This window comes from Canis lupus, chromosome 3 (assembly GCF_003254725.2).
Source record: "Canis lupus dingo isolate Sandy chromosome 3, ASM325472v2, whole genome shotgun sequence".
NCBI classification, from domain to species: Eukaryota; Metazoa; Chordata; class Mammalia; order Carnivora; family Canidae; genus Canis; species Canis lupus.
In genome coordinates this window covers 24,302,288-24,330,045 of record NC_064245.1, presented here as the reverse complement: position 1 = coordinate 24,330,045, position 27,758 = coordinate 24,302,288, and the positions used below count along the sequence as shown (strand labels likewise).

Sequence of the window (27,758 nt, the reverse complement as noted above, 5' to 3'; positions counted from 1 at the left end):
AACCCCACCATGGTCACCCTAGGAGACCCAGAACAATTTTCCGTACTTCATTTTTTCTAAATCTGTCACCAATATTGCAGTTATTGTATTAGTAAAAGATGCTGTGGCAGCACAAAGGAGGGACAGCTAACCACGACATTTGAGACTTCTGACACAGTGAAGCCTTTACTGAGATAACAAGGAAGGATGAGAGTCAGACAGTTGAATGGTAGGCAGTAGAACATTATATCTGGAAGAAATTCATGTGTGCAAAGTCCAAGAGGAGAGAGAGAGAGAGAGAGAGAGAGAGAATGAATGATATATCAGACAAAATTTAGTAAGACTGTAAATGTAAATTGAATCCAGAAAAGAAATCTATTCAAGTGCATTAGTGAATTTTACCTTTGTCTTCAAGGCAGTGAATAAGGACAAGAATCAATCAGATTTGAGGTTTTAGAAAAATTCTCCTGGACGTTTTCTAAGGAATGAATTGTAACTGTTTTAGCTATTTATAAACTATAGCAGTAATCTAGGGAAGGGATTATGGAAATACTGTGGTTGTAGAGAATTATTGGAAAGCTTAAGAGCCTTTTAGGGGTTGCTGATTGGATGTGCAAGATGAAGTTTTGGGAGGCATCAAGAACAATTTGCAGTTTGGCTTTTGGCATATGGGATAGTGGCATTACAAAGGCTTTGTCCTGATTGCTGTAAGACAGGCTGCTGAAAATGAGAAGGTAACACATTGCCAACAGGGATTGTTAATGGTGATTCTGACTCCTACCTAACAAGCTTCATGAATAGAAAATATAACATAAGGGGTATACATTCATAATAAGCTATAATAAATTTCCTAGTGTTATTCTCTTTGTCAAGTCAATGCTTAAATTATTTTGCTGTTGTCTAATTTTGAATATTAGGGCAAAAGAATATATAATTATTTGTTTTAGAATAAAAACTTTACAGGGTTTTTATTGAAAAATAAAATAAAAATCTATAAACAAAAATAGCTTAATTTGCTCACTAAAAACAAAAGTGTAATGTAAAAAAAAGCATGTGAGTGTTTGGTGATAAAATTTCTGAAGAAAATCTTTCTCATTTGGGTAAGACATTTAACCCAATACTTAGTAAACGCCTAAGAATGGCTATAGAGTGCATTTAGTTTTTCTTCTGAAGTTCAGATAATACAAGAAAACCATTTTTAAAAGCATAACGAATTTTAGAATCAGGGCTCTTTTTTTTGCTTTTTATTATTTTTTTTTTTTTAGTATTATTGGTGTGCAATATTATATTAGTTTCGGGTGTACAACACAGTGATTTGACAAGTACATACATTCTGCTGTGCTCACCACAAGTGCAGCTACCATCTGTCCCCATACAACGCTATTGATTGTATTACTTACACTGTGCTATTTATTCTCGTGACTTATTTATTCCTTACTGGAAGCCTGTATCTTCCTCTCCCCTTCACCCATTTTGCCCAGCTTCCACTCACCTCCCCTCGGGCAACTGTTCTCTGTCTTTATAGATTTCATTCTGCTTCTTGTTTATTCATTTGTTGTTCTTGTTGCCGTGCAAAAGCTTTTTATTTTGATTTAGCCCAAATAGTCTATTTTTGCTTTTGTTTCCCTTACCTTAGGAGATGTATCTAGAAAAATGTTGCTATGGCTAATGTCAGAGAAATTACTGCCTGTGTTCTCCTCTAGGATTTTTGTGGTTTCAGGTCTCACATCTAGGTCTTTAATCTATTTTATTTTTGTGTATGATGTTAAAAGTGGTCCAGTTTCATTCTTTTATGTGTAGCTATCCAGTTTTCCCAGCACCATTTATTTCAGGACATTTTTTTATACCAGAAATAATTATTTGGTCTCACTTCTCCACACCTAATTTTATAGATTAAAATAAAAACCCTTGCAGAATTGCCTAGAGTCATTTGTCAGGGATTAATAGTAAGGTTTAGGATCCTTCTGCAGTATTTTATTAGCTCAGTATAAACATTATCTTAGTTATTTGACTAGTTGGCAGAGAATTTCTTTTTTAATCCTTAGTAAAAGTATTGCCTTAATCACATTTGGTTTGAAGGCTAGTTGAGACACATCTAGCATCACAGATCTTTTTGAAAATCTTTCCACAGTTTTCAAGGGAAGCCTCTGAAATTTAGCCTCTTTATATAGGCTATTTGCCTCTTTATAGAACCACTAGAACTGGCTAAATTACATCACAAAGGCATTAATCTTATTATAAAGAAGTGTTTAGAAGTGCAAGTAGAGTAAAACTTTTTCTTAATGTATCAAAATTATTCCAAAATTTTCTAAGATTAAACAGATATTGGCAATATGAAGTGGCACAGTACATTATGTCACATAAACCTTGTCAAGCCCCTTTTAACCCTGTTAATATGTAAAGTGGGGGTCTATGTTTTAGATTAGTGATTCTTATCTACCCCTTTCAGCATCTAATTATGCAGCACTTCATTTTTGCCACTTTCATCCTATTCTGATTTTGACTTGCTAGTTAAGCTAGTGCTTTGTCCTAGTTATAACCATTTAATCTAGAATCACTGTAGATGAGATACTGGTAATACATTATTTAAAATGAAACAAAATTGAAAGATTCCTTATATTATTTATTTAAAACAGGTTTATGTTTCATTTGTTGTCTGTTTTTTTTTCATTCATACTAGTTCAATGAAATCCTAAGCTCTGTAAAAAAATTGAGGTTTTATTAAAAGTTGACCCAAATTTTTAAAAAACTGAAAATTTTGAAAACCTTTCAATCTCTATGAGGAAAATGCAAAAAAAAAAAGAATGCCTTACACTGACAGAAAACCATACCTGACTCTTTGTACAACAAAGAAAGCTTTATGTTGAGTCCAAACATTTCATGACATAGGTCACAGACAGAGGCCACTTTACAAAGCTGGTGAAAGCTGAAAAATTGTAGTTTTGTTTTCTGAAAACTCATTAACCATTAAAATTGCTTTCCAGTGTTTGTTATTTTTAACTACAAATGATATAAATTGAAGGCTAATGTTGTTCTTTCATAAACTGCTTTTCCTCACTGGTATTTTTCTTACTGTTAACTGGACTGGCAGCAGCAAGCATAGCTAATCAGTAGTATAGTATGTTACATAGATTCAAAATAATTTTTAAGAAGTTATTAGTATTTAAGCATTTATATCAATCAACTAATATTCACTGATGGGTTACTATTATGTTTAGAGGCCCAGCTAGTCTGTCTTGTACTAATAGTAAAGAAGACAAACTTAGCCCCTGCCTTCATGAAGCTTATAAATACTAGATAAATTATTACAGTGTGGTGATATCTACCAAGGATGTTGTGGGGCCATATGCAGGACTGTCCAAAAAGGTGATAGTATAGTTTCGATTTAGAAATGCTATTTGAGTTCACTCTTAAAGATCCTAATATTTGATTTTAAAACTCAGTCTTGCGACACCTGGGTGGCTCAGCGGTTGAGCGCTTGCCTTCAGCCCAGGGCTTGAGCCCAGAGTCCTGGGATCGAGTCCTACATTGTGCTCCCTGCATGGAGCCTGCTTCTCCCTCTGCCTATGTCTCTGCCTCTCTTTCTCTGTGCCTCTCATGAATAAATAAATAAAAATAAAACCCAGCCTTTTCTTGTCAGTTTACTCAGAGTGAGCTAACCTTTTAATTTTCTCTTATGGGAAATCTGCTTCACAGCCATCTGATACTGATGATTATCCTTTCAAAAGAAATATCCATATAAGAAGAAAGGTAATATAAGAAATCAAGTTAACAATTAGTGCTTAATAATGGAAAAGAAAAATTGAAGGTTCACAGATTAATTTGGAAAAAAATAATAAAAGATTGGAAAGCTGCACCTACTTTAGAACTTTCAAATTAGTTCCTTTATAATTGCTTATGTGACTTATGGTTTTCTTGCAAATAGTACTGTCCTGCTCTACTCAACTGTAAACTCTGAGTATCTGGTGGTAGTGTCTTCAGGGTAGTCCTTGACACATAGAAAACACTTAATATTTATTGAATAAGTGAAGGAATGAATGAATCTTTAAGGTTTGACTTCATTTGGTGTTAAATTTTTTAAAAATATTTTTTAAAACTCACATTGTTTTGTAGGTATAGACTAATACTTAATATATTCAAAAAAATTTTAAATGCTGTGAATACTTTTACATTCTGTACTTTAGTGGCTCATCCTGCCTCTGACATTGAGAGTATTGATTTCCAAAGATGACCTCTTAAGTTCCCTAATGTCAATAGGTATTTGTCATTAAGTCTTACTTCCAGCTGGGCTGATTAATAGAGGAGGCTGACTTTTGGAAAAGTATATAGATACAGATATAGATATAGATATAGATATAGATATAGATATAGATATAGATATAGATAGATACACACACTCTCTTTTAAGTGTTTAGTGTGATGTTAATTATCAGTCTGCTTGGTGATTGCTGATTTAATAAGTTAAACCATTGACCTTTTGTGTAAGGTGGTCATTATTTATTCAGATTAGATTGTGAAAACTGGGTAACAGCTGATTACAGATTTGAAAAAGGGCTCTTTGATGAATGGTGAGGGAAAATAATGTTTGCTTGTTTGGTCAGATTAGAAATTTCCTACCTCTAGATAGGCCACTTTAAGATACCGCTCATTGAAGTATGGTGTGACCTACCTTATCTCAGCCTCTTTTTTGCTTATCTTTATACCTGTCAGTAAGACAAACTACAGAACCTGAAGGAGCCCAAGTCATTGGTGCATTTTTTTTCCCTGGTAAAAGAAATAGTGGGGTTTTTTGTTTTTTGCTTTTGTTTTTTGCAGTTTCGGATTTATTTAGGGAAGTATCTTAAGGTTTGGATTTTGGGTTTTCCTCTAAATTTTTTTTTATCTTTTGAAATAAAACTTAATGACTTGCTGAATGTAAACAGCTAAGACACATTTGTGAAATGAATAAATGATTAAAATAGTGGAAAACAGCCATAGCAGATGAGCTACTGTATATTAACAACAGATAATAGTTCCATGACAGTTGGGTTCTTTTGAATTTAGAAAACCATGAATCCCTCTTACTTTGAGGGATTTTTAAAAATTGTTTTACTTTAATGTCTGTATTAAGCTGTAGATGACAGCCTAGAAGTTCTTCAAATTAATCTAAATTCCTCTCAACTTGTAAGAGAATGGTCTAGTTTCATTCTTCTGCACGTGGCTGTCCAATTTTCCCAGCACCATTTATTGAAGAGACTGTCCTTTTTCCTTGCTTTGTCGAATATTAGTTGACCATAGAGTTGAGGGCGCATTTCTGGGTTCTCTATTCTGGTCCATTGCAGATCCGGATCTTCTGATTCTACTTTTCTCCACATCCCATCTATAGGGCCATAAATAAATAAAATTTGATTTAAAAAATAAAATATACATTTGAAAAAGGAAGTTGAAGTCTTCGTATTTCATATTTCTCATTATAACCCTGTTGGGTAATATATTAAGGATATTTCAAAGTATAGGGCATAGCCTCTAGCTGAAGGGTGTTCATAGTTCTTGATCTAATAAAAGAGATAAGAGATACACGTAAAAAGAGAATAGTACAATAATATAGTATTTGTGAAGTGACTGGTTCAACCTGTAAAAACCTTCCAGAGAAAGGAGAGGTTGCTGTAGTTTGGAGTTGCTAGGGCTAATCAAGATGACTGAAGTAGGCTGTGCTGGAAGGGAGGGAGCACATAGTTGAGCCAGCATTTTACCAGGTACTTTAACTCATGAGATTTATGCAGATTGCTGGCAGTTTAGCCAACAGTGTCATTTTGTCTGGACATTGAGACACTGAGAGTACTCCGGGAAGCCAGCATTGCCTCTCATGTCTGAAGCACCACTGCCAAACTCCTGCAGTTCTTCTGTCAGATGAGAAGAAGTGTGGCTTTCTGTGGAGCCACCTTTCACAATAACAAGGCTTGTGTAAAGATTCCCCATTTTCTAGGTTCAGTGAACTAAATGGGAACTTGAAATTCATCCCACAGCTCTGCACATTGGTGAATCAGCTGTAGTAAGTTCATTGGCAATAGCTTTTTCTTCTCTTTCGTTTTCTTTAAAAAAAAAAAAAAATCCTGGAAATGGTGAAAGACACATTGTCATGACAGAGACTGATCATAATAGTAAAAACTGAGAATTCTGGAGGTGAAATCTCAGGGAAAAACAACACGGTCAATATTGAATTCATAATCTTCTGCCTAGATTAGAAAGGTTGCAAATTTATTTAGCATATCTCTTTTTTCTCTCCCCTCCTTCCTTGCAAACAGACCTCAGTGGATTGTAGTCTCTTAATAAAATGGTGAAGAGATATCTCTGAAATATTTTAGTTAATTTGTATATCTGGAATGCATTTAATTTCACTCATAAGAGCCCATATGCAATGTTCATCATGCTTATTTTCATGCCTTGTGTTCACTAAGAGACACATTTTTGTCACTTAGTATACCAATTAATAAATTGTCTATTATTCATTGATACACAAACAACAAAAGTGCCTCTAGTATCCCCCTCAGGAGTATGGACTTTATTTTTAGAATCTCAACAATCTGATCCTAGGCGGGGTATTTATTTTTTATTTTTTAAATTTAAATTCAATTTGGTTAACATGTAGTGTATTATTAGTTTCAGTGTAGAATTGTGTGATCAGTTGCTTACAACACACAGTGCTCATTACATCAGATGCCCTACTCCACGCCCATCACCCCATTAGCCCATCCCTCCAATCCACCTCTCCTCCAGCAATCCTCAGTTTCCTATAGTTAAGAATCTCTTAATGGTTTGCCTCACTTTCTATTCATCTTGTTTTATTTTTCCTTCCCTTTCCCTACGTTCATCTGTTCTGTTTCTTATATCCCACATATGAGTGAAATCATGTGGTATTTGTATTTCTCTCACTGACTTATTTCACTTAGCATAATACTCTTTAGCCCCATCTACATTTTTGCAAATGGCAAGATTTTATTCATTTTGATGGCTAAATAATAATCCATTGTACAAATATACCACATCTTCTTTATCCATTCACCTGTTCATGGACATCTGGGCTCTTTCCATATTTTGGCTGCTATAAATGTTGGGGTGCATGTGCTGAATGACCATTTTTGTATTCTTTGGATAAATACCAAGCAGTGCAATTACTGGATCATAAGGTAGTTCTATTTTTAACTTTTTGAGGAAACTCCATACTGTTTTCCAGAGTGGCCGCACCAGTTTGCATTCCCACCAACAATGTAAGAGCGTTCTTTCTCTGTATCCTTGCCAACATCTGTTGCTTCCTATGTTTGTTAATTTTAGCCATTCTGACCAGTGTGAGGTAGTATCTTATTGTGATTTTTATTTGTATTTCCCTGTTGCCGAGTGATCTTGAGCAAAATTTTCATGTGTCTGTTGGCCATTTGTATATCTTCTTTGGAGAAATATCTGTTCATGTTTTCTGCCCATTTCTTGACTGGATTTTTTGATTTTTGGATGTTTGATAAGTTCTTTATATTGATTTTGGAAACTAGCCCTTTACCTGATAAGTCATTTGTGAATAACTTATCCCGTTCTTTAGGTTGCCTCTTAGTTTTGTTGATTGATTCCTTTGTTGCACAGAGGCTTTTTATCTGGATGAAGTTTCAATAGTTCATTTTTGCCTTTGTTTCCCTTGCCTCCAGCGACATGTCTAATATGATGTTGCTATAGCTAGAGTCAAAGAGGTTGCTGCCTGTGTTCTCCTCTAGGATTTTGATGGTTTCCTTTCTCACATTTAGGTCTTTTTTGAGTTTTGAGTTTTTCGTTTTGAGTTTATTTTGGGGGTATGGTGTAAGAAAGTGGTCTAGTTTCATTTTTCTGCATGTGGCTATCCAATTTTTCCAACACCACTTGTTGAAGAGACTGTCCTTTTTTTCCATTGGGTATTCTTTACTGCTTTGTCAAAGATTAGCTGACTATAAGCATTTGACAAAATACAGCATTCTTTCTTAATTAAAACCCTTCACCATGTAGGGAGAGAGTAAACATAACCTCAACATCATAAAAGCCATATATGAAAGATTCATAGTGAATATTATCCTCATTGGGAAGAACTGAGAGCTTTTCCCTAAGGTCAGGAATATGACAGGAGATGTCCACTCTCACCACTCTTGTCCAACATACTCCTGGAAGTCCTAGCCTCAGCAATCAGATAACAAATAGAAATAAAAGGCATCCAAATCAGCAAAAAAGTAGAAAACTTTCAGTCTTAGCAGATGACACGATACTATATATAGAAAATCCAAAAGACTCCACCAAAAAATTGCTAGAATTGATAACAGGAATTCAGCAAGGTCACAGGATATAAAATCACACAGATGTGATTTGCATTCATATAGACTAACATTGAAACAGTAAAAAGAGAAATCAAGGAATTGATCCCATTTATAATTGCACCAAAAACCATAAGATAACTAGAAATAAGCTTAACCAAAGAGGTAAAGGATTTCTGAAATCTCTAGAACACTTAAGAAAGAAATTGAGGAAGACTTAAAGAAATGGAAAAACATTCCATGCTCATGGATTGGAAGAATAAATATTGTTAAAATGTCTATGCTTCCCAAAGCAGTCTACACACATTCAGTGCAATCTCTATCAAAATACCATAAGCATTTTTCACTGAGCTGGAACAAATAATCCTAAAATTTTTATGGAACCAGAAAGACCCTGAATGTTGAAAAAGAAAACCATAAATGGAGGCATCACAATTCCTGACTTAAAGCTGTGGTCATCAAGACAGTATGGTACTGGCAGAAAAACAGACACATAGATCAATGGAACAGAATAGAGAATTTAGAAATGGACCCTCAACTATATGGACTGTTCATTTTTTGAGTAGATGCTATCAACACCTGAGTTATAGCTCACTCTAACAATATACATATAATTGCATTGTATTTTAAAGTAAATTCTAACCTTATAACACATAGTATAACAATATTACATATAAAGCATGCTTTTGAGTGCAAATATGTTAAGTCATTATTTGGAGTTTTGAAATGAGGGATCCCTGGGTGGCGCAGCGGTTTGGCGCCTGCCTTTGACCCAGGGCGCGATCCTGGAGACCCGGGATCGAATCCCACGTCGGGCTCCCGGTGCATGGAGCCTGCTTCTCTCTCTGCCTGTGTCTCTGCCTCTCTCTCTCTCTGTGTGACTATCATAAGTAAATAAAAATTTAAAAAAATTCTGAAATGAATGGCAGACCTTTTTGATTACTTTATTTTTTAATTTTACCTTAACATTTTAATTTAAGCTAGCATTATGTCCTGTACGTCCAACATGTCATTAAGTGTAATTATTTTTTCATTTTTCAAGTCTGTCTACAGTTGCAGTGTGTTTTGACCCTGACATTCTTAATAGCTTTATTTATAGGCAAGCCCGTACTTTGTTAATTGCTTATGTCATTGAGTAAACCTCAGGTGAGAGCAGATTGGGGCAGAAATCAGGAAACCCTATTTATCTTCCATAGTCATCTCATAGCTTAATAAAATTAGGGAAGATGTTCAGCTTGAATGTGTTCAGAGAAATAGTAAAATGTATGAGAAATGTAGTAGAACTTAGTACCTTCATGACTTAAATAACTTTGGAGAGTAAAATATCCTTTGGTTGGTATTCAGTTAATATTTGGTCAAGGAATACTTTATCGACTAGGGAGATATAATTTTTAGTTGTCATATGATAAAATATCAAACCCTCTGTGATTTGGCCAATTACTTAACCTAATGCCTTGGTTTCTTTGTAAGTCAAACAAAGGTACTAATACTAAGTACTTCACAAGGTTAAAGATGAATAAAATATGTGTAAAATCCATAGCAAAGTGTCTACCAAATATGTTCTCAAAAATGGTACCCATTTCAAGAACAAAAAGAAAGCACCAAAAGACTTTCGAGAGAGTGGTCAACAATGTCCATGTGATCTCACGTCGCTCAGAGAAGCAGCAAGTAAGAACTCAAAAAACACACTTTTCTTCTAGAATGTGGTATATGTGTGGCTGATAAACCACTCATTTGGCAGAATTCCACACTAAAAATATTAGAATCAATGAGGGAAAAATTAAAGTTTAGGCAGCCCACTCAAAATCTACGCAGCTTTACATTGTTGTTGTTAGTTCTCTAGTTATAATCCTAATGAAATATTAACTCCATTAACTTTCTAGCAATATTTACACCCAGCATCACAGTCAGCTAACCATTTGTATCAAATATTCTCTCAAATGGAGTAGATGGCAGTTACAGAATACATTGGAGTCTAATCGTTTCATGAAAATTGAACATCTGATTCAAACTACTCAGAGAAACATCTTCACAACTTCTTTCTTTAACAGAAAGCTTAACTGTTGAAAAGTATAAGGTTCTTGACTCCACTCAACCAGCCCCTATTGTGCTAAATGAATTGACTTGTACAGGGTTTTTAGCTGCTCATCTCCAGTTTTTTAGGATTTTTTACATTGTTGATGCTTTTTCTTTAATTGGGTTGAAAGCTTGCTCCTGATGACTTAAAATGTTACGGTGCTAGAGAAAAATCGTATGAATCAGCAAGATATCCAAAGTCCAAATTATATTGATATTGTTCATTATTTACCAATGGCAAAGGAGCTGTTTTATATAAATATGTATTTATATAAATACACTATGTATTAGGTGAAGGAATTCTGAACTCCCCTAAAGGTCTTGGAACTAAATTGTGTATAGAGAGTAAAGGAATACAAATCAAACATGTTTCTTTTGTTGCTTCTATTTCGTGTGTATCAGCCACTTTTAGGTATAGTTTAATGGGTTAGCCACAGTAGAGACATCTGTTAGTGTTTTCTCACATTTTTTTCTTGTGCTTATTCCCTGCAGTTGGCTGAAAAGTCTATGAAATTATCTCTGGATTACTAGCAGAAGTTCCCAATCCTGTTAATAATTACTGTTTAGTATCAACTTGATTTATCCTATTCCTATGGCAGTATTTGCCCCTCAAACACCTTTTAGAGGTGCCTCTAAGACACTTCTATCTAATTCTAACACTGAGAGGTCAAACTGTGCCTATAAAGTTTTGGGAGGGTTGTTGTGCAAGATAGGCAGAGACCATTTTGATAAAATTATTCCGTATGTACAATATACTTTGTTTTCTATTGGTATAAAAGTTTTACAATATAACTGGTTGACTTTACCAAATCTTCATGAATTTTTTTTAAAGATTTTATTTATTTATTCATGAGAGTCACAGAGAGAAAGAGGCAGAGACACAGGCAGTGGGAGAAGCAGGCTCCATGCAGGGAGCCCAATGTGGGACTCGATCCTGGAACTCCAGGATCACGCCCTGAGCCGAAGGCAGATGCTCAACCACTGAGTCACCCAGGCATTCCCTCTTCATGAATTTTTAAAAAAATACTTGTGCTATATTTAAAGAGTGTCACCTTGCATATCAATGCTAAAGTAGCAGTTTTTGCTTACAAATTATATGCATGATTTTATTGGGTCACATTTCTGTGTCATTTTATTTTAGCTACTCTAAGAGGAGATGATTCCATTATTTCAAGTCCTGATGTCACAGATGTTGCACCAAGTAGAAAGAGGAGGCAGCGGATGCAAAAAAATCTTGGAACAGAACCGAAAATGGTTTCTCAGGTACACCAGCCTCAAGAAAAGAAGTAAGTCATTTTATTTTTTGCCAAATGATGAGATATCATTTTAAAAATCTAATATCTGACCTCAAAAATTATATTCTTATTTCTTTACTTAAGGCTATTTTTAAAGAACAAAAATTGTGATTTTGGAAAGTGTAAAATGTTCAAATCAATATATTTTCTCTGGTATTTAGTTAATTCCTATTAATATTTAAAGCAGAAGTACTAAAAATATAAGCAAAATGTTTTTTCTCATGGTTTTTATAGATTAATTAGAAATGGCATGTAGATACTAAAAATGTTAAAATCCAGCTTGAGTTCAGTAAAGTGTTTCAACCTAATTTACAGCTTTAAACAGACCCATATAGCATTTGAATTAGCTACTTGATTTGGCTATGCTTGGAATTTTCTCAAATTGTCCCTTCCTAGTCATCTATTTCTTTCTATTAAATTTTGGAATTACAAGCTTTATTGTTAGTTTTTCACTCTTTCGTTCAGATACCCTCCTTTGATCTGCATCCCAATTTAGTTGTAATGAGTTGAGGACTTGGGATAATTAGCATTAATGCAGCAAAGCAACATTTATAAAGAATTATCAGTTGAAAACAAAATGGATGTGCAAATCATTTGTATGTTTGGATATATGTGTATATGCCCTGAGAATTTCTTTCTTTTTCGCTAAACTTTTTATTAACTTAGTAAATAGTTATTAAACAATAGCCATATGACAAATGATATTACAGTCAGTGGTTTCACAGTGTGGCATGAGGACCCCTGGGGGGATCCACAAGCTCATCCCTTTTTCAATTCCATACCTGTTTGGAATATATTTCATATATTTTAATTAAAACAACATATCAGATCTGATTGAATGTGGGGGCATATGAGAATTCAACTCTTTTTATTCATGCCAGCCTTGAAGCAGATGTGCAAAAGTGTAGAAGATTGCTTTCACAAGAATTTCTGTTTGGAAAATACAATGATCTTTCATAAAGAATATGTTATCATATGTTGGGTTTATTGTTATTTTTAAATGAGTTTATAAAGATTTAAAAAATTTCCTGGTTTTAACTTTGAATATAATAAATATAGTACACATAAACAAAAGCTTTTGAGGATCTCAAAAACTTTAAAAAGTGTAAAGACATCCTGAGAGCAGAAAGTTTTAGGTGATGAGGATGCCAAGACAGGCACAATCCAAAGCCTTCAGGAAACTGACAGCCTGATAGGAAGGAGTTTTCAAGTTTCTTGTAAAGAAATAAGCATTATACGGTTAAGAGCGGAATTGTTTTTGTTTGCCTATTTAGTATTGGGTTTTTATTCTCTCCACAATTGGCGTAATCTGTCATTAACTGGTATGTTTTTATGCACTGTGTCTTCATACAATACATAAAAAATCCACTCTGCACTAAACTCTTTGTGATTTGTATGTATCATCATTCATTAGCTCATAAGCTGCTGGTTTCATAGAGTTCAAAGGTATTATATTATCTCTTTTAAATAATGAACCAAAAATATTTCTACTTTGCAAACATTAGAGCAGCCAAACTATTAGATTAAGATTAATATGGGAAAAAATAAATTTACAAGCAGTTTGAAGTATTCTGGAAACTCTGTACTTCCTTCAGTCAATCTGTAAGCAAATGAGCGTTGCAAATCACTTGTGTGCCAGACAGAACCTGGCTGTTGAGGATTGAGGAGAGTAGAAAGCAGACACAGCTCCTGTCCTCATGAAACTTTTGGTTTAATCATTTTGTCTAATGAAGATTTCAGAGTCTGGGGGAAGAGTGAAATATATATATATTTTAAAGATTTTATTTATTTATTCATGAGAGACACCAAGAGAGGGCCAGAGACACAGGCAGAGGGAGAAGCAGGCTCCATGCAGGGAGCCCAATGTGGGACTCGATCCCATGACCCAGGGATCACGTCCTGAGCCGAAGATAGACGCTCAACCACTGAGCCAGCATCCCAGATATATTGGTTTTACATTAGAGAGTTGCACCTTTAGTCTTCTCACTCTGTGCGTGAATGATATACAAGGTTTTGAAGTTACTAACATTTTCTGATTATACGATACCGCTTAAACAGGTTTCCATTACACATGGTACAGAGATGAAAAAAGTTTAGATCTGAATCAAGACTAAATATTGTATTTAGACTTTTTAATAAGTGCAGCATGTTGTTTCTACCAAGTATATGCAATTAATGTTATGTTCCTTTTCTGTGTTTTGAGAATCATGCCAGTACTTATTTTGTATATTTTCACTTCTTTAAAAGTTGATATAAACCATATCAGCTTCTTTGAATTGTCTGCTAATTATATTACTTTGGACCTTTAGGCTCAACTGGCCCTTAGAAGAAATGAAAAACATATGTTAGATGTCAGGAAGAATTTTAAAGATGAAAGGAAATTTAGTTTAGCATTTATCAATCAGATGTTGAGTGGCTGATACCCTGCTTTGCAATTCCTCTTCCCTTGCCCAGATAAAGCAGAAAGAGAAACTATATGTTTTGTTTTTATCTTTTTTTTTTGCATACTTTTGGGTTTTGTTTTTCCATTTTGAATACAGAGGCTGAAATTTTATGGCCATTAAAGTTTAAAGTGCTTGTTCTTTCCCACTTTCTTTAATCAAAAACATTAGAAAGATTCTACAAAACAAAAAATAAAAACAAGCTCTTAACTGTGAAAAACTTAAAATAAGGCATTCTCAAATACTGATGATTAATCCTTATTTTATATTTTTACATTTAAACTACTACCTATTCCCTAACTTCCTCAACATCTCTTTTCTCTGATAACTTCTCATGTATATCAGTTAGGCAAATATAATCTAGCTGTATGCTCCCAAACAAATGCAGGTGTGGATATTTACTTCTTAGGGCTGAAAAGATATTGGCATCTAACTCAAAACTTTTTAGTGTCCTAAGCCCTCTTTGACCAATTCTGTGGCCTCTAGTCCCTGCTAGTATTCCCACTGGGCATCTTCCATATTTTTTCTCTGGCTTTTCTTGGCTTCTCCAGCTCTGCATCTCAAAAACAAAGTGGAGGAAAGGAAGATCAGAGGTACTCTGATTTAATTTAGAAACTATTTATGTCAGGGGCACCTGGGTGGCTCACTTGAGTATGTGTCTGCCTTAGGCTCAGATCAGGATCCCAGATTCCTGGGATGGAGTCCCATGTTGGGCTCCCTGCTCACTGTTGGGCCTATTTCATCCTCTCCCTCTGCCACTCTACTCCTTTTCCTGTTTTTCTCTCATATAAATAAATACAATCTTTTAAAAAAAATTACATCTAATGGATTTTGTACAAGTCATTACCCCTTTCTGGGATTTAGTTTTCTCATTTGTAAAATGAAAAGCTTGAACTAGATGATTTGTAAAATCTCCCAATATCTATGATTTTATTATACTTTTAACTACTTTCAAAACATGAACATGATTCAGCAATAAATTCCTTACACATTTATTAGGTATTGAAAATTAAAATTCATGAAAAATAAAAGGTTAAAAATACAGATGTCTATCTGAAAATTATTTTTAAGTTTATATATTTATGAATATTCCACAATGTAAAAATTTTAGTACATTTCTAAATACCATGAGTTACTTTGTACTCTCAAAAAAAATAAATACTAATGTATGCCAATCTGTGTATGTACTAATCTATACTAATACTAATCCATAAAACAAAATCATGGTAATTTTTAAATTTATTTAAACATTTATTGTGATACACAGTCATTGGTATAGTGAAAAGGTATGGAAAAAGAGAGAGATACAAAATAAATAAGAATTGTGCTAAATGTTTTATGGGATCTCTCATTTGAAAATCACATAGATCCTACAGAGTCAATGTTAATTTATCCTTCTTGCAAATGAAAAACAACTCAGATTCAGAATTATGTAATTATTTTTCCAGAGCAGCACAACTATTGTTTTATCTGAAAGCCTGTGCTGGATCCACTGCCTGAAGGGGCTTATATTCTATTGAGAGACAGAGATATACACAAATAATTTTGTCATTTCAAGAACAGAGTGAGGGGAGGACATCAGCCTTAAGGTTTTAAATTGGAATCTTTGGAATTATATTCCAAATTTTTAAGTCATACCATAGGTCGGAGTGGTTTTAGGTCATTTTATGTGAACGTGCAATGCACTTTTGATCTGTTAGTTAGGGAGGTATGCTTATAACTAATCAATGGGGTTTCTAATCCTATCTCACTAGAATGGCAATAGAAAATCAGAATGTGGTACTTATGTATCATATTTACGTTGTTTTCATGGTTAAAAAGTATAATAACCTAGTTCCTTATGAATTAAAGAAATAGAATTATGAATTCGTAATTATAATTTAGCTGACTTTAATAAAAATTGCATTGTTTTTCAGCTGGTAGAAGTGAATCATTGGCAAATATACTTTTAAAATTTCTGGGCCAACTATGTATATTAAATATACAAGAGAACTTTGTAGTAAAGTTATTTGTACCAATAAAAATACTAAACAATCAAATATATAATATGATTTTTAGCATAAAATGCGACCAACAAATAATATGGGAATTTCTACCATATTCTATAAGCTTTTATTAAAATATATCGTTTGAGATGCCTGGGTAGTTCAGTGGTTGAATGTCTGCCTCTGGCTCACGGCGTGATCCTGGGGTCTTGGAATCAAGTCTCTTATCGGGCCCCCCACCAGGAGCCTGCTTCTCCCTCTGCCTCTCTCTGCCTCTCTCTCTGTGTCTCTCATGAATAAATTTTTAAAAATCTTTAAAATATATTGTTTATGTTGTATTAAGGGTGGAAAAGTGAAATCGAACCTCATGTATTTGCTTCTGATAAAAATTATGCCTAAAACTTCAGGAATAAGATTAAACTAGTGAAACCACGTAAAGACCCCAAAGTCTGTTCAGTTTCTCCATTCTGACCATTTGTTAGCTCCTTTCTACATTTTTCTATGGTAGAAAGATAACAGGTTTTTCTTCAGATATAAAGAGCCAGGCAGGGATCCCTGGGTGGCGCAGCGGTTTGGCGCCTGCCTTTGGCCCAGGGCGCGATCCTGGAGACCCGGGATCGAATCCCATGTCGGGCTCCCGGTGCGTGGAGCCTGCTTCTCCCTCTGCCTGTGTCTCTGTGTCTCTGCCTCTCTCTCTCTCTCTCTGTGTGGCTATCATAAATTAAAAAAAAAAAAAAAAAAAAGAGCCAGGCAAATCAGAGGTGACTTTTCATAGTGTCTGGGCTCTAAAACACCATTTAATGAATGAATGGCAATATGATTAGTGAACAACTAGATATCTTTCACACAAGAAAATTTAGCACATTGATTTGTCAACAATGTAAATGCTATAATGAAGATAATTTCTCAATAGATTATCAAATGTCTATCATTGTAACAAAGTAAAATCCCATCCTTACATGAAAACAATTACTCTTTAGCCATATTAAAAAATTAACAAAAAACAGGAAGCTAAAACTGCATTTGAATGGTCACAGCTTTTATACTTAGTCTTGTGTGTTTAGTGATTCCTAAAAAAAGTGTCACTCTCTATGTCTTAAAAATATTTTGTGGCCGAAGACAAATGTAATTTTCTAAGTCCTTGAGTTTACTCTAAAAAGTAATGATCCCATCTTAAGTGGGAACTATTTGCTATGGAAATATTAGCCCAATTCTGTCAAATAATGAAAAACTGTATTGCACAAAAGTACAGAAAATTTAAGGAACTTATTCAAGGTCACATTGTGAGTTTTAAATAATTATTCTGTAGATTAATGAATAACATATTCTCCATTGTTCATAAGAGTGAGAGCTGTCTTTATTTTACATGGATGAGTAGATACATCTCACCAAACTTGGCCATTAAATTAGTTTAATTATTATTGTTGTCCTATTACTGTTAATGTTATTATCTTACTAAGTTAAACTGTTAGTTCTACATCAACCAATCACTAATGTTTATGAAGCTGTTTGTCTAATGGTGTTTCCTTTCAGTTTACTGTACTAAAATATGCCTGTTTATAAACCTGCACTTCATGATAAAAGCACATGAAATATTTGGTTGTATATATCCTTAAGTGTATGTTCTAAGGACATTCAATAGAAATAACTCTTAGATGACCATTATCAAGAGTTTTCAAAATTCTGAATACCACCTAATTTTAGATCTAAACAAAGGTATCCTACTATATATATATATATATATATATATATATATATATATATATAATTTTATTAAAGAGATAGAAGTTTATTAAGTAAAGATACAGAGAAAGATCTCAGAAGTGAGAGGGGTCCTGACAGGGTTGCCCAGTATCTTACCATATTGTTTTTCTTTATATTCTTATCCATGTTTAAGTAGAAAAAAATTAAACTGAGAATGAATGTGTTGATATGATTTTTTATACTTCTAGTGAGGAAAAATTGCACAGAAACTTTTGAGTTTATGGTTTACGATACCATGGCATGTTAACCATTATATGCCATTAAATTTATCAGGGAAGTTTGACTTCATTACTTGTTTTCAATTCTAAGAATATGCTTGATTACAGATATTTTGTCAGTCCCTTACAATGTCATTTCCTCATCTCCTATTGACTAAAGAAATACACAGTAGAAGCTGTTTGTCGAGAAGAAAAAAATTACTATGGTTTTCCCTCCTTTATTCACCATTCATTCATTTAACAAATGCTTACATGTTGAGTACTGGAGACATACCGCTGAGGCAGGCTTTGATATCATAAAGCTTACTGTATATGAGAGAAGACGAGCATTAATTATATCATTACATCAATATATAATTGCAAACTTTTCGAGGATTTCAGGATTTAGGGGAAGCATGGCAAGGGAGGTGGGGCTTGAGGAATCATCTGAGTTCAATCTGACGGGTAAAGAGAAGTAGAATAGTGGAGTAGAGAGCAGAGGGTTTAAAATCCTGAGGAAACAGCCTGTGAGCATGCACCCAGGTAGAATGTGTAAGTGATGGTGTGGAGAGAACCAGAAGGCTAGGAGTGTGATGAGGCTGATGATGATGGTTGCTCGGAGGTCATACCAAGGTGGCTGTGCACTATCTTGTTAAAAATTCAGACTTATCTTGCCCCACATCTTAGCGTTTTCGTTTCTCACATCACCAGAGACTTTTCTTCTGTCTTCCCTATTTTAAGACTTTTTAAAGTCAAGAGCTTAAGAGTTATAAAATATCATTGTTGAGAAAACTCCGATATTTTGGTCCTTTTTGCATCTTCTTAGATATATTCATTTAAAATTATCTAATGCTACTATACTTAGTTTCTTTTTCCTTTTTTTCAAACTTCACTTTCAGACTGCTTAATGTTGTACAACTTTGGATTCCCAATAATACAACTTTCATTCTCTTGAAACACAGGAAACTAGAAAATTGAAAACATACTGAAACTTACATAGAGTGCTCATAGGGATAATAGCTTAAATTGGCATGTGTTAGCAGTCCTGAGGTGCAGAATTGTAGTGCTATTTTGCCTTTTTATGGTAAATATAGATGCTTTTCTTTTAAGGAATATTTTTAGATCTTTGAAGAGTTCCCACTTCTAGTAAGACTCTGAACTCCTTGAATGTGTTATATATTAATAAATATTCATTAAAAATTGTAGTGTGACTAATCCACACAATATGATGATATTTGGGGAGCACTCAGCCTTGTCTGTCAGCTAGCATCAGCACTTAAGATTTATTCAACATAGCCATATGGTGTATATTCCTTGTTATTTACTATCTTACATAACTTGAAATTTATAGAGTTGCTCAGTATGAGTTTTTAATCCTATATATTAAACAAAATGAACCAGCTGAAAAAGACTATGGAAATTGTAAAATTACTTTCATGTTTATATACTTTATTAATATCAGGTAAAATACTGAGTATAAACAAGAACATTATAAAATTACTCTCTAAATATATAAGGGCACAATACATATCTAATATCACTGTGCTCAGGCTTTATTAGGCACTCAGTTTAACTTTTTAACGAGGTCATGCTTTATAATACAATATAATAATCACGGTATGATTTGTTTAAAATTTAGGAGCTTTTATTAATTCTTGCAACATTTTAAAAGAGTGAATACAATAAAAGTCTATTTATAGCATTCTGTATGACATTAAGTCAGTTATGGCCAGGTGGACTAGTGGGATTATTTTAACTAATTGATTAATTAATCCATTCATTATTTACTTATTTGACTAAATTGAGTCAGTGTCCCAGTCTTACTGAAATTAGCAACCAGTTAATAAAATCAATCAATGAGCAAAATGCTCAGATAGGATAATTTAATTAGCATTTTCCTGCTTGTCACATCTTCAGCTATTTCAGCCCATTTCTCCCAATTTTTGCTTTACTTTTTTAGCTGTTCTGTTTCTCAACCCTTTAGGTTCTCTTTCTTGAAAGTAAACTAGTTTTAAGAGATACTGAAATTAGCATCTGAACAAGAGACCTATAAATGAAAACTTTGTCTAAGAGTTAAGGTTCCAACCCTGTGGAAAGGTGGCCAGGGGGACCCAAGCCCTGATGTAACCAAATGAGGATTATGCTAGAGACCAAGAAAGGGAATCATACAAAGGGATATATCATACAGGTCTTGTTACTAGAGCTAGAGTATAAAGTTCTTATTATTCTTGTCAGAAACAGCACTAACTTAATTTTGAACTCCTTCTTCAGTGATCCTTAACAATAAATAAATAAATAAATAAATAAATAAATAAATAAATAAATAAGTAAGTAAGTAAGTAAAATAAAATAAAATAAAATACCTTAGTCCCTATGGCCAAGAGAAGAGCTAAATATATAAATAGGAACACAAGGCCCCCAACTCTGAGGTTTGGTAGGAAGAAATTCAAAATGTTTATTGAAGTTAGATGGTAATGAGTCCAGAATTCATTATTTACAATACCATTAACAGACTTCATTATGTAGAATATGTAAAGGAGATCTTATCAAGTACTCTGTAAGGGGTTCCATATTCAAATAAGTTTGTATATGACCGTATACCATAGCTTCCACATTTGCATGTGTTCCAACCCGTAGAACTTGGAGATTTATATTTTAAAGGCTCTGAGAAGCCCATAGTAAATAATTCATTTGACTTATCAAATGTGCTTAAGCATAGCATCCTCATGCAATTGGCCTCTCCCCTCCTAGAAAAGGCTTAGTAACAGTCCAAGGGATAATATTCTCCAGGGCTTTAGTTTGGAATATGAGCTCTCAAAATTCTCAAATATTGATTTTAGAAATATAAAAGCCTTTAACCATAATTATAGAATATTAGGCATTGAATGTATCTCATGAAAAAAAAATTAGTGTGTAAATGAGACCTCAAGAAAAGAAAATTGGTGCATATATGGAAGCTTCCTCTGCCATGCCCCACAATGCTACTACTTAGGAAACGTCCTGCCTGTCCAACATATGGCCCTGCTGGGAGCAGCAGGATCACTTTCTAAGAGAATTCTAGTGATTAGCACACATTGGTACATCCCAAAAGGAGCAGTTCAACATAATCTCAATGGCATGATAAAAACATTAAAATAATCTGGGCCAGGTGCACCTGGGTGACTCAGTGGTTGAACATCTGTCTTTGGCTCAGGTCATGATCCTGGGGTCCTGGGATCTAGTACTACATCAGGCTCTCCACAGGGAGCCTGCTTCTCCCTCTGCCTGTGTCTCTGCCTCTTTCTCTGTGTCTGCCATGAATAAATAAATAAAATCTTTAAATTAATTAATTAATTAATTTAGGCCAAAATTGCAAAGAAATACTTGTCTAGTCTTCAGATACTTTTGTATAGTCTTTGCTTCTGCATGCTAACATGTAAAAATATGTAGGTTGATATATCTCATACAAGGCTCAGATATGATTTAGACTTCCATGTGATGAGTATCTTTTGAAAGCAAAGAGTTCTAACACATTGTTTCAAACAACTTTAAAATATTATTATAACTTTTCACAGATGTTGCTCCTTGAACTGGAGTGAAGAAATTTTAACTGTGTGTTCTGAAAGAACCTGTATGTGGTCCCATTAAGTAATTGTGTAGCTGTAATATTTTAGATTAGAGGTAGTGAAAAAACAGTTCACATGCACACACATCCCCTCTTTATTGTTTAATGAGACAAGGTTACACAATCTTATCGAATATCCATAGCTGGGCAGCCCAGGTAGCTCAGCGGTCAGCGCCAACTTCAGCCCAGGGCCTAATCCTAGAGACCCGGGATCGAGTCCCACGTCGGGCTCCCTGCATGGAGCCTGCTTCTTCCTCTGCCTGTGCCTCTTCCTTTTCTCTCTCTCTCTCTCTCTCTGTGTCTCTCATGAATAAATAAATAAATAAAATCTTTTAAAAAATTCCCATAGCTACAGGACCAGGAAGATGGGGTGTATTTTAGCATAGTATTTTCTTACCTCCTTGAGTCTGGTTAGGTCTTACACAGCAACCACTGAGATCGTTGGTATAACATACAGTCTTCCTAGGCCCAAGAAAGCTCAGTTCTTTCCCTTTTAATACTAGAAGTTTACAGCATCATCCTGGAAGAAATTGCATAATATATGCACTTTTGTGTAAAGGAATGATTACATACAGGCTTCCCTGCCTATGAAAGTAAAGCTATCATGTCTTTCAAAGCTTTTCAGGATCCTAGAGTGCCCAGTTCTCCACAGTAACCCGGTCACAGTCAAATAGACTTTTAAATAAAATATTTACTATTAATAAGATTCTTTTTTTATTAAAAGATTCTTATAATAGAGTTTTGAAGAAATGTATTTTTTTGCCTTTTGATACATTTCTTTCTGTTTTTATTGTCAAGCCCAGTGTTTGATCAATTTTTTTTTTATTTATGAATGAACTTTTTTTAGAGTATTTTTAAGTTCACGGCAAATTTGAGCAGAAGTACAGAGTTCCTGTGTATCCCTGATCACCACGCATGTACAACCTCCTCCACTATTAACATCCCCCAACAGAGTGGTACATTTGTTACGATTGATAAACTTAAATTGACACACCGTTATCACTCAAAGTCCATAATTTGCATTAGGATTCACTCTTGCTATTATACATTCTACAGATTTGGACATATATATGTAATGACAATATACACTATTGTAGTACCATAAAGAGAAGTTTCACTACTGTAAAAGTCCTATTGCTCTACCAATTCATCCATCCCTCCCCATACTTTGCCTTCTGCAGAATGTTATATAGTTGGAATCATACAGTATGTAGCCCTTTCAGATTGACTCCTTTCGCTTAATAATATGCATATAAGTTTCCGCCATATCTTTTCACGGCTTCATAGTTGATTTCTTTCTAGCACTGAATAATAAATATTTCATCGTCTTGCTATATTCAGTGTTTATCCACTTATTAAAGGAATCCATTTGTTTTTCAGTAATACCATGCTACTCTATTTACAGATTTCTTTGTCTTCTTTTTCTTCTTTTTTTTTAAGATTTTATGTATTTGTTCATGAGAGACACACACAGAGAGAGAGAGAGAGAGAGAGAGAGAGAGAGGCTGAAACACAGGCAGAAGGAGAAGCAGACTCCCTGCACGGAGCCTGATGTAGGACTGGATCCTGGAATTTGGAGGAGCCAAAGGCAGACACTCAACTGCTGAGCCACCCAGGCTTCCCAGATCTCTTCTATACTTTATTTGCAAAACAAGGCTCATACAATTTTTGATGTATCCTGCTATTTTTAAATTTAACTATATTTTATAAGCATTTTCCACTTTAGTAAATACATTGATTCCATATCATTTTATATTTATAGTATTTTGTTGTATAATGTACCATAATTTCTTAAGCAATTCCTATCCTATACGTCTAGGCCTTATCTATGTTTGTATTATTACAAAGAGTGCTGTATATAATTGTACATAAATTTGCACATATGACTGATTATTTTTTTCTAATGAGTTCCCAGAAGTGGATTTACAAGGTCAGAGAGCATATGTAGTTAGTCTTTTCTTAGATTTTGCCAGAATTCCTCCAGAAGGCTGGAACACTCTCACAAGCCTTTTGTTCTGTTGTTTTCCAGTTCTTTTTGATCATTTCCAGATCATTTTAATTATTTAATCAATATCTCATTCTTAGTTTTTGTATTTAACCATTAGAGACGTCTTGTGCTTTTCTAGTGTTTATTGATTATTGGCATTTTATCTTTTGCTTACTACCTGTCCATAACCTCAGCTGAGTTTCAGTCTCCTATTGTTTTGTAAAAGTTACAGATATCTAAAAATATTAATCTTTGTTTTTCCCAGCTCTTCATTTGCCCTTTAATTTTTGTTAGTGACTTTTTTTATTTATGTAAGTTATTAGATCATTCCATCAATACTGACAATATTTAATATTGTTTGATTACTTATTATATCCTACATACTGTACTGGGTTTTCATATGCATTATCTTATTTAACTATACCCATTTCACAGATCAGGAAGCTCAGAACTAGAGAGTTTAGTTAACTTGCCCAAAGACAAGTGGTACATCTTTGGTTTTGAATCGAGGATAATCTTATTAAAAGCAAAATCTTTTGAATCGAGGATCATCTTATTAAAAGCAAAATCTTTTAAACTACTTTATTATACTGTTCAAAAATAAAATAGTAACTAATATATGTTTGATTACTTATGCCAGGTTCTGAGTTAAGCATTCAGTTCCATTAACTTACTTAATTCTCACCACAACTCTGAATTAGGGCTCTATTTAGAACCATATTTATTTAAAGCTAAATAAAGATGAGTTTCAGTGAGGTTTAACTGCTTATTCAAAATTTCTGCAGTAATACAGTAGAAATACAACTGTAAGTTCTTGTGAGTGCAGAGATTGGGTTAATAATACCTCCTGCCTACCTTTCAACATGAATATCAGGGTCATATGAGGTCGTGTGTATGAAAATACTATCTAAGTTGGATGCTCTAGGAATACTATGCATTGTTATTTTTCAAGCGCTATATCCCTGGGTTTTCAGCTAAATCTTGGATGTCTGTTTGTGGAAAGAAACTATGCAGTTTTCAAACATAGAGTGTTTTCTTCTCTTATAACTCATGGAACTGAGGATTGCCCATAGTTTTCTATGTGTTAACTTAGCAAAGTTTCCTCCTTTATTTAGCAATCAATAAGATAGTGTTGGAGGAAAATAATACAATTGGAAGACCACGTTTTAAAAACAGTTGATTCGTTTGATACACATAGGTATATATATGCATTTGTATTCTATCTTATATTAATCATTTTAAAATTTATTTTCCAACTTTCTCAAGCATTTACTCATTTTTTGTTACAGTTCAGTCATTTCCCACTGCCAATTTAAAATATGGTAGTTGGCCATCTTATTTTTTTAAAAAGGGGGCAGCCTGGATGGCTCAGCAGTTTAGCGCCACCTCCAACCCTGGGCGTGATCCTGGAGACCCAGGATCGAGTCCCCCGTCAGGCTCCCTGCGTGGAGCCTGCTTCTCCCTCTGCCTGTGTCTCTGCCTCTCTCTCTCTCTGTGTCTCTCATGAATAAATAAATAATTTTTAAAAATAAAGTAAAATAAAAGGATCTGCCGTCATATTTATATCTTAATTCTTAAAAATTCTTACAACTTACTGCAAATTTTCCAGTATTTAAAATTTATATGTGTGCATATGTATGTGTTTAATTTTTCTAGAGACTATTATTTATCAGATCCAAATTTCTAAATCTTGAAGATTTTTCGTAACTGAACTTTAAAAGTTCTTTAATGTCAGATTAGAAACATAAAATGAATGTGCAATTGCTATATATTTACTTTGGTCATTGTGAGCAAACCTCATTTTTTTATACAATTTTAATTTTATCATAATGTTTATCTTAGTTGCAAAAGTAAACACAGTGGTGGTTTTAAAGCGAGATAGGTTTTTATTAGCTTCACTCTGTGTTTACCTAACTGTTCAGGCTGCGGCTCTCACTTTCCTTGCTGCATGTTTTGATTAATGGCCCCCTGGACTTGTTCCAGAATATACTGATTATGGTCAGTGCACTTCAAAGATGATTTATTAATTGTGTTTGCGGCTCAAAATAATTAAGTAAAGATTGATCATAGGTATTATTATAGGTTTGCCAATAAGATCAGCAGTTATATTTTAAGATAAAGTTTCCCTGAGTGAATTTTTAAAAACTGTACAGAAAGGTCATAATATTAATATTAAAAATATATATTTATACTCAGTGTTAACCACAGCTTTATGGCATTTTAATTTAAAGCATGATGATTAAATGTTTCAGAGATTTAGTCTAATAAGTCCATGTATTTTAAGTTCTTTTTTAACATAATTTCCAAATAATATGTTTCAGTGGAGATTACATAGATGTTTAAATAAAGTATTTCCTTGTTTATAACTCACCCTGGGAACAACCTTTCCTACAATTCCCTCAGGCTGTTTCATGCGTTTAGATTTCAAATTACTGACAGACTTGAATTTCTGTTTAAAATAATTTTTAGTGGAAAGCTGTTATAATCTTTTTGTGTTTTAGGTAAAGGAAATTTATCATAGATTTCACATTTATTATGTTCTTATTTGAAAGGCATTTTTACATTAGATGTCTCTGAATTTGGTGTGATCATAGTTATTGTTTCAGGCATTTTAAGTGCTCTATCAACAAAGAATAACGTGTAAATATTCATTATACTGGTCAGAGGAGTTATTAATCAAAAGAAATGACTCCCTGCTCATAATTTATAATTCAATATTGAAAGAAAAATAGGTACACTTATTTTTTAATTATTTGGTATACTATATTCAAAATATACATTTTAACAGTGAAATTCTATAACTTAAATCACCTGCTGCGATATATAACTAAATGTAAATAGTTATTTAATTTGTATTAAAACATCATGAATGAAATAAAATGTTTTACCACAATGGAACTGAAGGTTATTTCATGTTCTAAGCTTATGTGAAAAGTACAAAAGTACTAGTTATGTCAAAACGAGAAGATATAGACCCCCAAATAACTGAGATGTTAGCAAATGGAGTAAAAAATAAAATATGAAAATAAAAAACAACAAATAACTTAAAGAAATTAAAAATATGTGATAATCTATAAGCGTTATTCAATGATTGTTTTTGGTAAATCATTACTAAAGGACAAAGAGCACAGAAATGCTTTGTTTAAACATGATTATTCAAATATTTTCAGTAAAATTTTAGGACTTATACTTTGTTTAGTTAAAGATCTTTTATAAGTGTTTCATTTGTGAACAGTTTCTAAAAATAATTTCTCTAGATCAAACTTATGCATGTTATTTTTTAAATATTATTTTTGTGACAAATGAAGATAAATTGTGTGTTGAATAAAGCAATGTTACCGTTACCAGCATTATTGAGTGCTTTGTCCTGCATATACCACTTCTAGAAATTCAGAATAAAGAGGCTGATGCAGGCTATGTCTTCAATAATCTTTGTATATGAAATAAAATAATAAAGGAAGGTTAATCAATAGCACACATTTGTCTTTTTCTTTTGGCCTCATTATATTTCCTGACAAACTGTCTTTAATATGTATATGATTAAAATGTGCCAAATTCCATAATAGCTATAAGAACTATGAAATTTGAGAAGAAGGAGAGTTAGTATTGCATTTGTGACTGTAAAATAAGGAGATGTGATAAAGTAAGAGAAGACTGACTAGGAGTTGTTACTCAGTTTGGCATTGTAGAGAAATGGATGTTTCTAGAGACAGAAACTGAAGAAGGATAACGCAGAGATGAATGCTAAGCCCAGCCTTCTGATGCCCCTTCTTTTTTTAGTAAGAGAACCCCCTTCCAACAACCCCTACCTCCCCAAGTTTTAACAGATCATGTGGCTGCCAAAGTAGAGGCTACATTTCTCAACTTCACTGGCAGTGAAGTATAGCCATGTGACAAAGTCCTTGGCAATGGGATGTGAACGGAAATAATATGTATAATTTGGGGATCTTGCCCTTCAAATGAGTAGGTATACATTCCTCTGTTTTTCCTCTTAGTCCATTTACTACCTAGCGTATAAGGAAGACATCTTAGGGAACGGCAGAGAAACAAGAAAGGAAGAATCATAGTCCCTGGACGATCTGGTGGAGTGGGGCAGCCTATCCACTGGGGGCCACCCAGCTACCTCT

At 33.8% G+C, this 27,758-nt stretch overlaps 1 protein-coding gene across 18 annotated transcripts in view; it reads left to right on the top strand.

The window, feature by feature from the left end:
• Positions 1 to 27,758, top strand: part of XRCC4 (X-ray repair cross complementing 4) — a 252,062-nt gene that overhangs the window by 129,415 nt on the left and 94,889 nt on the right. For 17 of the 18 annotated variants that reach the window (XR_007409743.1, XR_007409745.1, XR_007409742.1 and 14 more), the window contains one exon: positions 11,500 to 11,644. Coding sequence is in view for 14 of the 18 variants with exons in the window: in XM_049108299.1 (XP_048964256.1) it covers positions 11,500 to 11,644 (145 nt within the window). In the remaining 4 variants the exon portion in view is untranslated. Of the gene's footprint in view, positions 1 to 11,499; positions 11,645 to 23,084; positions 27,103 to 27,758 lie in introns of those variants that run through there. The other variant, XM_049108301.1, reaches the window with a different exon arrangement.